Source organism: Nuphar pumila, chromosome 13 (assembly GCF_984573655.1).
Source record: "Nuphar pumila chromosome 13, dmNupPumi1.hap1.1, whole genome shotgun sequence".
In the NCBI taxonomy this organism is placed as follows: domain Eukaryota; kingdom Viridiplantae; phylum Streptophyta; class Magnoliopsida; order Nymphaeales; family Nymphaeaceae; genus Nuphar; species Nuphar pumila.
In genome coordinates, this window is record NC_143261.1 from 78,667,068 (window position 1) to 78,679,155 (window position 12,088).

A 12,088-nucleotide genomic window follows, 5' to 3' on the forward strand; every position below is an offset into this window, starting at 1 on the left:
GCTCTTCCTCCCACGGTAGATCTCTCTCTTCCCCTCGACCTCTGATCTCATCCCTCTCTCTCTCTCGTTTTCATGCACGACTGCAAGACCACCAGCGCCAGCGACCTTCCAACCGCGACAGCCTCCTCCTCCTCCTCCTCGCCGAAACAGGTAGGATTTCCTGTTTCCTTTCTTAAGGGTTCCCATATGTCAAGCGATGTGTGTGTGGGTTACCGTGAATAGCAAAACAAAATTTTTGTTTTGGGGGTTTTTTATCCCTTTAAAGGGGTATGATTTACTTGATGGACAAGTGTGCCCCTTTTGTTAACTTTTTTTTACCAAAAAAATTATAAGAGTTTTTTTAATAAGGACAAAATGGAGATTTTAAAAAACTCATGAAAAACAAAATGCAAAAGAGGGCTTTAGGGTTTCTTTTTCAAGCTTCATCCCAGTCTCCTCCTCCCTCTCTCTCAAGATTTGGCCACCGACCGACGACCTCCAGAACTTCCAGTGACTTTCACCGACGTTCGGCGACCTCCACCGACCTGCGATGAGGATGTTCAGGTACGTTCTCTCCTCTCTCCATCTCTTCTCTCCTCTCTCCATCTCTTCTCTCCACCGACCAGCGATTCACGATTTTTTCAAGAGCTCTGCATGTTAGCTCTTATCCTGTTATCTGCAACCAATGAAAGTGCACCAAGTGCACTTCAAAAGGCCACGTTGTTGACAATAACCCCAACCCAACTCTTATCCTGTTATTGATTAAGATGTGGATTTGTTAGCCCTCATTTTTAGAAGATTTTGTAATAAAAATCTTGGCAATCAGTTGAGTGGTTGATTTTCTATCAATTTTCTGGTGATTTTTGGATATTGAGGTTTCTTATGTCCAGATTTAGTTTTTTTGTTTAATGTAATCCAATCGGTGAGTGTTTGAGTCTCGGATGGATTGTATTTTGGTCGTTTTGATGTATACCATCAGTCAGACGTGATTTGGGTTGATATTATTCATGTTTGGCTGAGTTCTCATGATGCTTATGAAGTGGTACTAGAGGCGATAACCTGAATTTGGCTTGATGCTCTTATCGGCATTGTGAGATAAGTTCATCTCATTGTATTGATGGCTTGGATATCATCATGTATGATATTTGTGGTAGTATGGCTGTGATATACTCAGTTTGGATGTGAACTTATTGTTAGTTCTCGCTTACTTTTGGTGTCTATAGTTGAGTATTCATATTCATAAGAAGCTAGTTGTGTGATATTTTATTGGTGTTATCGTGCCGAGTTTTAGATATATTTTGCATATTTTTTCTAGCTAGTTGTGTGATATTTTATTGGTGTTAGCGTGCCGAGTTTTAGATATATTCTGCATATTTTTTCTTGGTGTTCTATTTGTGTGCAGGGACATTAACAACAAATACAATATCTTGAATCTCCAATGCTCAGCCAATTATATACAATGATGAACACTAAATTCATGTATACGATCTCTGGCAATGCACATCAACATAAAATAAATAAAAAACAATAAAAAATGGGAATCATATCCCGAAATTTCTTCCAAGCCCATGCCAGACGATTTGGCAACGAAATTATGGATATCAATGCGTTAGCAAATTGCAACCTGTTACCGGTATCACTTGCTTTTAGAAATTGGTTTACATGCACTTAATTCTTAACATCAAAATTATCCATATGCAAATGGTCGAATTTATACTTATCTCATATATGCAATAATGCAAAAATATTGTTCAACTTTTCACTGATTCTTATACTTTTATGATGCAAGTATATTTGTTTGTTTTTTGCTTCACTAATGACCATCACAAACTACGATCATGACAATTATGATGACGATGATTATTTTTGCAATTTGGAGCATAAATCATCTAGTGTTGTTGGGAATGACAATGCAAGAAAGGGCAAGGGGTCTTCTGATTGTCCATATCAATTTGTGGACAGAAAAGAAAATTGTTTTGATGAGTAAGATAAGAAGAATATGACTTGGATAACTACTATTCTGAAGATGACCAAAATGATGAACCACCTAACATGCATAAAACAATCGTCTTATGGCGCCATGTATTGAAACAAAAGAAGAGTGGGCAAGGAAAGCAAGGTGGAACCCAGGTTTTTATATGCAGGCACTGCAAAAATGTTTATCATGGGTCATATACTCGAGTTTTTGCACATCTCATGGGATCTTCAAAGGGACAAAGTGTTAGAATTGCCTTTTGTCATGTAGTTGCAAAAAATGCAGAATTGGCAAGAAAAATTAAGAGGCAAGTTCGACGAGTGGAGGTTTCATCAAGTGCATTTGAGTTGAGGAAATCAAGAATTGATAAACCGAAGAAGCCTATTAGTATGACTACATCATCTAGTGGAAGCCGAAAGACAGTTGATATTCGTAGTACCTTTAAAAAGGTAGAAAGCGATGATGTACATCATAAAATTATCAAATTTTTGTGTGCAAATGGCATACCTTCAATGTGCTTCGATCACCATATTGGGAAGAGATGACATCTGCAGTTAGTAAAGTGCCTGGATATAAACCCCATCATATGAAAAAGCGCGAACAACATTGCTTGACTGTGAAAAAGAGTGTGTTCGCAGGGAGTTAAATGAATTTCGAAAAAAGTTTGAAGAGTTTGGAGTTTCCATTGTCTCAGACGGTTGGACAAATATCAAGAACAAACACTTGAAAAATATACTTGCATCAAACTATTTTGGCTCGATATTCTTATATGCAAGCGATTTTTCTAATGTGCAACAGTCAGCTGCAAACATTGTCGAGTTTTTGAAGACGGGATTTAAACTTGTGGGATTTTCTAATGTAGTGCAAGTGATTACAGACAATGCAGCAAATTGCAAGTAAGCAGGTGAAAAATTAAAACAAACGTATAAGTATATTTTTTGGTCACCTTATGTTGTGCACACACTTAATTTGATCTTTAAGGATTTGGCACATGAGTTTCATTGGTTGGGAGAAACATATTTGCAGAGTAAAAAAATTGTGAAGTATATCACAAATCATTCAAAAGCACTAGCAATCTTTAGAAGCAATGAAAAATTAAAACTAATAAAGATTGCAAAAACAAGGTTTGCTCCACATTATACTACTTTGAAGCGCTTGCTTAATGTGAGGGAGAGCTTGAAGCTCACAGTAATTTCAGATAGATGGAGCGAGTGGAAGCAATTATGCACGGATAAAACTATGAAAAAAAGAGTTGTTACAACAGAAACAACTGTTCTTGATGAAGAATATTGGGATTTTGTACGTTTAGCATTATTGATAACAAAACCCATATATAAGATGATTAAATTTTGTGATTAGAAAGGCCTTATAATTGGTTAAGTGTATGAAGGCATGGACAACATGTTGGGAGAAGTCAAAGAGAATCTAAGAGGACAACCAGATTTGTATGAAAAGATTCATAAGATTGTCTCAAATAGATGGGATAGAATGAATGTGCCTCTCCATAGTCTAGCCCTTATGCTTACTCCAAAATATTACGAGTCAGAGTATCTCAAGATCCCAACGGTAGGAGGGATCAAACGAGTTTCTCCGGGTAAAAATTTTATTCTATCTATTTAATAAAGTTTAAAGTTTAATTATTTAATTATTTTATTATTTCATTTGCATTTTCTTGTTATAGTTATTAAATTTTTTTTTTGAAGAAAAAGATAATGATATCTTAGACGGTGCAATGCTCGTGCTTGAAGTCATATGTGCTGGAAATGAAGAGCTTTCTACACTTTATAGGTCACAACTTGTGGCTTTTGCATCAAGAAGTGAAAGATTTAGCCGAAATACAGCAAGAATAGATGCATTTAATCCTACAATGTCAGTGCTTAATTGGTGACATTTATTGGTGACATTTTTATGGTGGTAATACACCTAAATTGAGAGCATTAGCCATTAAGGTTTTATCTCAACCTATTACCATATCTTCTGTAGAAAGAGTGTGGAGCATCTATAGTTATATTCATAATGTTAAAAGAAATAGGCTCAGTGAAGATCGTGTTGATACCTTCATGTATATTCATTCCAATCTTCGATTGATTGACAGGTATAATTAAACTGTGTTGTACTTTTGTTTTGGTATTTTTTTTCTCTTTTTCTATCATTGATTGTTTATTAGCATTCATATTTTATATTTTTGTTATAAAAATGTGCAACGATCGCTACAAAGAAGGACCTAATCGAAAATGGGATATCAATCAAGAACTTCCTATTATAGAAAAAAAATACGTTGAGATTAGAGGACATGCGTTGGAGAGATTTGGATGATAGCGCACAACAATCAAGCATTATTTCTAAATCTAAACCCAAATATGCACAACCAAGAGCTCTATTACCTCCAATAATCATACGTACAAATGAAGTTGAAGAGGATACAAATCAATCCAACAGATCTAGTAGAACTGCAGATATACAAGAGTGACCATCAGTTCGTCATGGCCGGATTGATCGTTTCTTTAGCGAGAGACCTAGGCAAGGTATGTTGATCTTGTGTTTTTTATTTTTACTTTTTTTATATATGTATTTTTTATATTTTAAATTAAGGTTTTTGAACATTTTCATTTTTTAACATATTCATTATAGGAAATGAAGGAAGGAGCAGAAAGCATGGTCGTGGAGGACAAGAAGCACGTGATGATGCCGAAAGTTCTCGATCTATTGCTGACTTAAAGGGAAAGAAAAAGATGACAGGTTAATGAACTTTTAAATTCTTAATTATTCTTTTGATGATGTAGTTGGAGTAGTCCAACTTAAAAACTTTTATGTTACTTTTTTTGTCATGGTCTTGTAATATTTTTTTGGTTTGATATGTATTTTTATTTTGAACCTTGCATGATAAAGTGAAGTAGTGGATTATGTTAATTTTAAATTTATAGTTTTATAGCTTATAATTTACAGTTTAGAACTTTATAGCTTCAAAATTTAACCATATCTCTATGTAATCTTTGAGTTTATTGATTTCTCATTTTCTATGTTGCAGAGATCACAAGATTTACAACAATTAAGTCATTTGATTCTTTCATTGAAAAATGTACGCTTTTTAATCAAATTTATTAGTTTTCTTAATGTATTATTTAGTGCTTGCATGCATTTATTAAATGGTTGCAACAGAAATGTGAATTATGATCTTCTTTTGATGTATTATTTTTAAAATGCTTGAAAGTTGCAAATGATGCATTTGTTAGATAATTGCAATTTATATTATTTATTGTCTTAGATACATGTTTTATTTTGTCAATGATGACATAAATCTTATTTTTTGATAAAATAAAATAATATAATTACATTTTCGCTTCCCTTTCGATTCTTATTTGCTTTCCTTTCTCTTCTCATTCGAATCCTATGCCGCTTCCTTCATCGCTGCTTAGGTCGCTTTCGGTTCGCTTTCAAGACGCTTCCTAGTTCGTTCCTAAGTCGTCCCGCGTTTCCCGCTTCCTAAAATTTTAGAAGTACCTCACTTCCTGCTTCTGCTTCCCGTATCGCTTCCCACTCTCGCTTCCTCGACTTGCAACTTTGGGTTATACCCATTAGAGGTATTTTGGCATTTTCAGTCTCTGTAATAGGTTGTACCCATTAGGGGTACATTTGTCTTTTTTTCTTTTTTCTTTTTTATGTTTTTTTCTTTTTTAAAGGGCTATTTGGTCTTTTGACCAAATAGAGCTATTGGGAGCTCCCAACGGCTCCATGTGAGCCCCTCTCTTGTATATAAATAGGATCTCCCCCTTCTCTCATTTTATGCTTGTCTCAAGCATTTCAATCAATGTTGTTAAAAATGCTCCTCAAGGCACAAAAGGCGTGCCTTCTCATTTTATGCTTGTCTCAAGCATTTCAAACTGTGATGTTAAAAACGTGCCTATACGAAAAAGGAACGCCTTACCCCAAGGCGAGGCCCTTTGTAGGCGCAAGTAAATTTCATAAAGGCCCTAAGGCGCACGCCTCATGGGTTATGGGCGAGGCCCGCGCCTCATTAACTCTAGTCAAATGAGGGTTTGACCCCAATTTGACCATTATTTGGGGTTGAGCCCAACCCTAATTAGGGTCGGGCCTCTCACTCTCCCTTCTCCCGCCTCCCGACTCTCCTCTCTCGCCTCTCGGACTCTCCCTCTCTTTGTATGCATCTTGTCTCTGCCTCTCTTTCTCTCTCTACATCTCGCCTTTCGATTCTCCTTCTCTCTGCATCTTCTCTCTCCCCCCTCGACTCTACCTCTCTCTTGTATCTCGTCTCTAAAAAGAAGAAGAAGAAGAAGAAGATCAAGGCAGGTATTGTATGACTCTCTCTTCTACTTCTTCTTCTACCTCTCTCTCTCTCTACATCTCGCCTTTCGATTCTCCTTCTCTCTGCATCTTCTCTCTCCCCCCTCGACTCTACCTCTTTCTTGTATCTCGTCTCTAAAAAGAAGAAGAAGAAGAAGATCAAGGCAGGTATTGTATGCCTCTCTCTTCTACTTCTTCTACCACTTTCTTCCTCCCCTTCGCTCCATTCTTTCCCCTTCTTCTCGCTCTCTCTTCTTCCGCTTCTTTCTTCTTTCTCCCCCTATTCATTTTTCTCTTCTTCTTCTTCCTCTGTCGCTTCTTCCCCCATTGTTTCCTCCTCTTCTTCCCTTTCCTTCTCCCTTGTTCTTCCTCCCTTTTGCTCGCCTCCGGCCTCTTTTTTTTTATTTGTATGTTTTTTTTTTAATTAGTTGAATTTTTATTTTTGTGTGAAATCGTGCGTAGTTAATTTTGTTGATTAATATATAAAATTGTGAAAGCATGTTAATTTTGTTGATATATGCATAGTTATTGTACTTCTATGATTTTTTATATGAAAGGCTGAATTCATATTTTGTTGATTATACGGATATGTTATGAGTAATTTAATATATACGTATATACAGTTATATATATGTAATTATGTATATTCTACAATATAATCTAAATTTTTATTTTTCAATAAAAGCATGCATAGTTAATTTTGTTGATTATTGAATGCTCATATTTTATTTCTTAGTGTTACTTTTACATGTTAATCTCATATCTTTCGGCATTTATTTGAGATCTTTATTTTTTATTAGTTGTTTCATTAATAAAGTATTTCTTTTATTTATTTGTATTTGTAGATATTTTTAAAGGTGTTTTTAATTTTTTTTTTAAATTGAGGCTTACACTTTTCGCCTCAAAGGCTTACGTTTCACTTCAGTTTTTGGTGGAGTGCTACACTATGCCTCAACACTTTTCATAACATTGATTTCAATATAAAATATTCTTTATATTTTGTGTTCTCTCTCTAATACTCTTTGTGAGTTGTTTGTGCTAGCCCTTGTGGCTTATTGTATTTTGCCCATTAGGGGCTTTTGTGTTTGTGCACTCTTTGTAACCCTGAGTGACATTGTATTTGAGCACAATTGGTTTCATTACATGGTATCAGAGCCCCCCCCCCCGGTGTTCTCACTATTGGGCATTGGTGATTGTGCTAATGAAAGTGTTTGTAGTGCTCGTCATGGTTGTGTTGGTGGTGAAACAATTCGCATTTTTGTCTCTCTTATCTCTTTTCTTCGTCATGGCCGAGAAAGATTCAAAGATCGATCTCCCCTTCAAATTAAATGGCTCCAATTATTTAATGTGGGTGGCCGCCATGAAAAATCACCTCAAAGAAAAAAAAACTTTGGGGTTATGTTTATGGTACCATACCCGAGCCTATTCTTAAACTCACCAAGGAAGGAGATCAAGAAAAGGTTCTTGATGAAGAAGAAAAAGAACAAGTCATAATTGAATATCAATCCAAAGTTGAAGATTAAGAAAGTCAACATGCCAAAATTTGGGTGTGGTTTATGAGCAATGTTAAGCTCCAAATTTGTGCCAATATTGCAAAATTTAGAAAAGCCAATAAGGCATGGAATTTCAAAAAGGGTATGTAAAACCAAAGAAACTTAGCAAGGCAATATTTTTTAAAGAAAAAGTAAGAGCTACTAAACAAAGGGATATGAATGTGCGTGCCTACTTTAGAACATTATCCCCTTTGTGGGATGAACTTTTCCATCTTAAACGCAAATGGATATCTACCGCGGATGTTGAACTAAGGCAGAAACAAATGGAGAAGATTTTTTTTTTCAATTTCTTCATGGCCTTCGCCTGGAATTCGAGCAAGTTCAGTCATCCTTAATACATAGGGCATCCCCACCACCTTTAAATAAAGCTCATAATGAAATATGTCAAGAAGATACTACGAAAGAGGTTGATGAAGTTCATGTTGTTTCAAGACCGAGAAACAACTTGAAGACATATAAGCATCCTCACTTTTGGAGGCCTAACAATGGAAGGGGAGGAAAATTTATTAACGGAAGCCCTCCAATAATTTTTTAAGACAAACTCTTCTATCCCATACATATCCGGTGTCGCGGTCTCATCTCCTCTCGGTATGACTTCTGGGATTCTTAACTCAGGTGTTTCTTTTCACATGACTCTTAATGTCTCCCTGTATCTAAACAACGCATCAACTCTTTTAAGCTCTTATTTCTACCACCGATGATGTAAGATCCGACAATTTTCAAAAATTTATGACTGAATATAAATATTAAAAGTAATGGATATTTTTTACAACCTGTTTTATGATTTTTTAATGCACGGTTGCGACCACATTGAAATTTTGAGAAGAACGAAAGTGATTTCGTCAAAAAACGGAGCTCGTAAGCTCACAAAACATGCCTGACAACCCCAAGGGCAAAATCATAATTTTTAAGATCTATTTTATAAGTTTCAAACGCATTGTTGCATTCGTATAGAAATTCTAAGAAAGACGATCTTGATTTCGTTGAAATCGGAGTTGTAGTGCTCTCAAAACTCACCCAGCAAGTTCAAGGGTAAAATCATCATTTCTGTAAATATCGTGGGACATTTATGACCAGTAGGGTCATTTTCATCCATCCCCTAGCTGACTGAGTCAGTCAACCATGTTTTATGAATTAAAGGGGGCATAAATAAATGTATTATATATATATATATATATATATAATTTAAGCTATTTAGGCTTAGTTACATTAACTAAGTTCTCACTTAGTTAGTGTAACTAAGTAGCTGACCAACTAGTTTAGCCAACTGAACTAGCAGGGCCAGCTGGACCTAAGGTTGGATCACCAAGATCCAACCCAAAAACCCAAGGCACATTTATACAAGAGCTAGGGGGCACCCTATGTTTTGCAATTTTTGTTCAACACTTAAAAACAGAGGGAACCATGCGATGCCCCTCCTCTCTTCCCTGTTTAAAGGGGTCAGCCCCTCCCTTCCCACTTCACATCTCTTCTCCCCTCTCCTCACTCCCACTTCCTTTCCTCCCACCTCCCACCACCAAGAGTGGTGGTAATACAGCCTGCACCTACTTAGGCTCAGACCAGTCTGCAGCCACATAGGTTTAAACCAGTCTGCACCTACTTAGGCTCAGACTAGTCTGCACCTACTTAGGTTTAAAGTTTAAACCTACTTGTCTGCACCCACTTAGGCTCACACCGGTTTGCACTCTCACCCGGCCTGCACCTTACCGAACTCGCCTCCCTTCTCATACCAGTTCAGCTGCACCTTGTTGGGTGACCCAGCGTTGTGCACCTAGCCCAGCCCAGTCATTACACCTACCTGACCCGGTTCATACCACAGCTGACCCAGTTCCCTCACCGGTTCCTTCAAAGCAAAATCGATCTGGTTCAATCGCTATCATCACGATCCAGTTCTACCGAAGTCCGCAACGCAGCTCGCTTCATCTTCGCATATCAAGGATTTATTTTGGAGGAAAAATTCCCCCTGAGACTTTTGGAAATTTTTTCGTCTCTTACAAACGTGCTTCCAAAGTTCTATCGCCAAATGCGTGTAAATTCCGAATAGTTAAATATATCTTTGATACGTACATGCTCGCTTATGATTGAATCATATAAATATAAATATATATCCATGGTTTCTGAATAAAATAATAGTTTTGATTACACCTTTCCAAATAAATTAATAGTTTTTCATACACTTCTCTGAATAAAATAATAGTTTTTGCACACCCTTTCCAAATAAAATTGTTTTTGCATACACCCTTTCCGAATAAAATAGCATATGCAAATCAGATTTTGAATAAAATAATAGTTTGGTACGCATCATACTCCGAATAAAATATTTTGAAGATTCACCTATTATACTTCGGATAAAATAATACTTTTTGTATACTCGCCTCTTCAAAGATAAAATATTTGAAGCATGCATAGAACAACATGCATCTCTGCTTAGCTCAAGAATAGAGCTCTGGGTTCAAAAAACCCTACTGACAATAGAAAATTTTGCACTGAATAAAAAGAACATAGTTGCAGCCCAAAAGAAGTCAAGGTTCTGAGAGACCTTTCTAGTGTCACAAGTACATAGTTGTAGCCCAAAAGAGGCCAAGGTTCTGAGAGACCTTTCTAGTGTCACAAGTACACGGTAGTGTGTAGGGCATGCTTCCGTTCTGGGATTGGCTTGTGTACGAGCTTGAAATAAATTAACTCTCAAAGTGCAAAATAAAGCACTATCTAATAAATAAAACATGCCTACACACAAAACTTAAGACATAGATCCGCCACATTGGCGATGTGCTTATATATACAGAGCAAGTACTGATTGGGTCGGGTACACATACAGGACTCAGGTTTTTACCCTAAAAACGGGTACTTGGGATAGTGAATCCTATCTTGGCCTATACAGTGTAAGGCACATAAAATAATCCTTGTAATAAAGATAACCCTTCTGACTCATTCTGTTATGATCTTTACCTTGGAGAAGGTAGATGGTACAACCTCGAGTGATTATGTTCTAATTTTGCGAAGCGAGGTGTCCCAGTGGTCTCCACTCACTCGTAGGTCTTCGAAGATTGGGGCTATTCACGTGTCCTAGGTGATAGATCCCAAACTTACGCAATAGTCCAAGATGCATCTTACTTTCTGTTCTGCCTTAGCGGTGATTCTTCCGATCACAGACCGCCCGCTTTGAGTCAACTACAGTCAAGTACCTGGGTTTAAAACATTTGAGAATAATATACCCCTAGAATGCTTCGACTGACAACGATTGTCATCCTCCACATACCAAGTTGGATGGTTAATTCTTGAAACAAAGACCTTTTAAAACACAGTTTGAAATAAAAATATGCCTTAATTTTGCAAACAGTTATGTTATGTATTATGTCTAACTTTTCGATAAAAATGCTCTATCTAAATTATCTAAATATGTTTAATATTCTGAATTATCAGAATTGTATAGGCTTACCAAATTGTCAGAAGTTTGACCCTTTAATGGGTTTTGTTCAAAAGAGGACAGTGAATGCAACGAGGCAGGCGGCATCGAGGACTAGCACACTCTCGAGGATGCAGGGCACAGCTTGAGACTTTTTGGTTCATAATATTTTGCGTTCTCAAGTTTTGAACCTTTTGTACATTTTGTCAAAAAACGATGTAAATAATATTTTGGTTGTACTCTAATAAAATCTTTGTGTTACTTCACTTGTGTGGCTCGCTCGAAATTATCAAAACCAGGCTCAACATTAAATTGTTTTTCGTTGTCAATATTCAAAAAAAAAAAAAACGGTAAAATTTCAGGGCGTTGCAGATGATACATCCTTATATGTCAAAGGTATAAGGAACCTCGATAAAATTTTTAGCAACTCAAAAGAATTTTTTTTTCTAAATATTAGAATTATTCCAAAACTTAATTTAAACCTTTAACTGGATATCCCAACCATTTCTTGTCTTCGTTCCTTCTCTAATTTCGATACAACTATTTCCATTTAAAGTGTGGTTTGACTTGAAATCACTGACATTTTGTGCACCATAAAGATAGCTTTTTCAAGAGAAATTCATAGATGAATAGAATACAGAACATGAAGATTATAGGAGGAAGCATGAAATCATAACCTCGTACTACATTATATATACTTATTTATCTAATGGCAAAGTGATGCTTTAGTATGGTTTGAAAGCCAGTATCCACACACAAACTAACCTTTATCACAACAGTATGAGCAGGTAGATTAACTCCCCATGCCAATGTTGCCGTGCATACAAGTACCTGAAATGACAAACCACATAATTATAATCTTTTACAAGTGCA

The 12,088-nt window shown here is 36.3% G+C and overlaps 1 protein-coding gene across 4 annotated transcripts in view; it reads right to left on the reverse strand.

Annotated features, from left to right (window-relative positions):
- LOC149818818 (U5 small nuclear ribonucleoprotein helicase) overlaps positions 1 to 12,088 on the reverse strand; it is a 264,200-nt gene that overhangs the window by 191,950 nt on the left and 60,162 nt on the right. For all 4 annotated transcript variants that reach the window (XM_089985540.1, XM_089985539.1, XM_089985538.1 and 1 more), the window contains one exon: positions 11,981 to 12,046. In XM_089985540.1, coding sequence (XP_089841666.1) covers positions 11,981 to 12,046 — 66 coding nt within the window. The remainder of the gene's footprint in view (positions 1 to 11,980; positions 12,047 to 12,088) is intronic.